Source organism: Palaemon carinicauda, chromosome 27, assembly GCF_036898095.1.
Source record: "Palaemon carinicauda isolate YSFRI2023 chromosome 27, ASM3689809v2, whole genome shotgun sequence".
Classification (NCBI taxonomy): domain Eukaryota; kingdom Metazoa; phylum Arthropoda; class Malacostraca; order Decapoda; family Palaemonidae; genus Palaemon; species Palaemon carinicauda.
The window spans coordinates 80,099,551-80,102,050 of NC_090751.1; the positions used below are offsets into that span (position 1 = coordinate 80,099,551).

Consider the following 2,500-nt stretch of genomic DNA (forward strand, 5'->3'; position numbering starts at 1 on the left):
TAACTCAAGCTGTGGTAGAGAATCACTCTGGAACTGCAATATAAAGATGGAAAGTGTGATGCAAGACAACGGAAAAAGTATCACTCATAGATGTTGCAATAATGTTGGACTCAACTGACTGAGATTTAAGAACCTCTACGTACACAAACAACAGTTGTTTTTCTTTGAGAAAATCTTGAAATAGCAAACACTATTATTCATTGAATATGCAGTATAGTTTTAGTCTTGACACTCCTGAATGTTATTAAAGAGCCTTAAGTGCACATTCAATAGTTGTCTTTGGTTTTCACACTTTTGAAGAATATTCAAGAGCTTTCGTTGCATATACAGTATTTTGCTTTATTTTGAATGAGACTGAAAAACGTCATACCATATATAAGAGTTGTCTTTCATCAGCTACGCTCTTTGTTTTTTAGACTTGGGATTATCTATTGCATTTTTATTATTTAGAACACAGACCAGTATTATAAGACATTTTTATTTCCAGATGTACAGCAGGAACTCGGGAATCAGACAAATCATTTTCAAGGCAATCTTCCAAATATTTAGAGTAAATTAATTTATCACTGTATATTTATTACCCTAATGACTATATTCGTATTAGATAATTTGAGGTACAACATTTGATTGCAATATACTTTTTTTTTTTTCAGAAATCCATCATGAACTGGAACACGTGAAAGGTACTTGAAATTCTAACCTTTTTATTTCATCCTTCTAATATTCATATCTTTATCTGGATGAGATGTTTTTAGAATAATCTAAATTATGAAAGTTTAATCCTTCTTTGGTTATCTTTATCGTGGAGATCCTCAACTTTTAGAATAAATAATAGAATTCTGATATTATAATCAGCATTTTGTTGTGTTTTCCTCAGGTGTATCAGTAAACCATCGAGAATATGATGTGAAAAAAAAGGATATTTGTCATTAGGACAGATGACTTTTTAATTGTTTAGAATTTTGAATGTTCACAAAAATGCTGTAAAACAGAAAATGTTAGAAAGGAAGATCTTCAGAAAGTTATTTTGACTATGAGAAATACTTTTTAATCCACATAGGAATCAATAAGTACCCTTACATACAGAGAACACATCAGAATTAATTCTCTTCTCTTTTCTGAATAATTATTATCATAAAATCGGGACTAACTTTCAATAAAAAGCTTATTACCACAGATGAAATTTTGAATCAATTTATGATAATAATTTTCTCCATCCCCTGAATCCTCTTTCTCTACTAAGAAGATCTTTCATATAATCTCCTTTTCCACTTTAGGGCTCAGCCGAGAGACCGAACAGCTTGTCAGAGGAGAAGTCTTGGAACACTTGACTAATGTATCAACAGCAGGTAAGTTCTTTTCTTTTTCAGTTATAATGATTTATGAAATGTATAGCTAAAAAAAGATAAAAATGACATCTTTATATCAACACAATCTTAAATATTTTATGATTACTTGTCTGGTCGATATCCTCAATAAATTGGCTGTTTTTGTTCTTATTCATTTGCTTTCTTAATTACTTTGGAGAGTAGAACCATATCTATTTCTTTCTCAATTAGAGAAGATTTCAGAGAGCACAACAGTTACAATAAGTTGTTCAAAGGATTATTTTCTTTTTCCCAGCCAATCAAGAGATCAAGTCTTTTCACGAGGAGATGTCCGAAGTCATCGCTTGGTCACGAAAAGGTCAGTTGATATACACTTGAAACATTGATCTCTCCATATCATCCTTTATTTACCTTGCTATCTAATTCCTTGCCTTCCTCTCTATCTTACCATACCAACCTAACATGATCCTACAATGCTCTCCTCTCTTATATCAAATATTAACACTGGCCTTATTATTGTATTAATCATCTCAACATTTAACTTGATATCGGAAACCTTTAGAAAAAAAGTAATAAAAAAAAATTTAAAAAATTTATACCTTAGTCTCTTCCATTTATGAAAAAAAAGAAACATATTTTTGCATTGTGTAACCGGTAGAAATAACTTTGGAGTCAAGTTATCAGGTGGATAACTTATTCTATACGACATAAGTCAATTAAGGTAATGTTTTCTGACAACAGACAAGTGCTCAGAAGGAAGTCTCCTCTGTGGAGAGTTGGGATCATGCAAGAACAACCCGTTCAGCTTCACCTGTTCTTGTCCTTCTGGTTTCACCTGGGATGGTTCAGAATGTAAAGGTGAGACACAAAAAACTATTTTCATTTACATCTTTAGATCAGTATAACCTCATGATATAGTTTGATTTTTTTCCATAGCTATGTTCAATTTGCCATTCTTTCACTCTTTATTAGTTTTCTTGATTTATTTGAGAAATGTTTCCTGCATTCTCTTCCATCGTTTTATTCCAAATTTTCACAGTTCCTTTTATTATTATTGATGTGATATTTTCATTATGCTTGTGATGATTACTAAATTTTTAAGGCATTTATTCATAGTCTTATTATGATATTTATGAATATGAAATACTTCTCTTTACCATCAATACGCTTCA

At 31.0% G+C, this 2,500-nt stretch overlaps 1 protein-coding gene across 1 annotated transcript in view; it reads left to right on the forward strand.

Moving 5' to 3' along the window:
• LOC137621219 (uncharacterized) overlaps window positions 1-2,500 on the forward strand; it is a 13,236-nt gene that overhangs the window by 6,574 nt on the left and 4,162 nt on the right. The window contains exons 4-7 of the mRNA XM_068351621.1: window positions 654-683; window positions 1,278-1,349; window positions 1,624-1,686; window positions 2,070-2,186. Coding sequence (XP_068207722.1) covers window positions 654-683; window positions 1,278-1,349; window positions 1,624-1,686; window positions 2,070-2,186 — 282 coding nt within the window. The remainder of the gene's footprint in view (window positions 1-653; window positions 684-1,277; window positions 1,350-1,623; window positions 1,687-2,069; window positions 2,187-2,500) is intronic.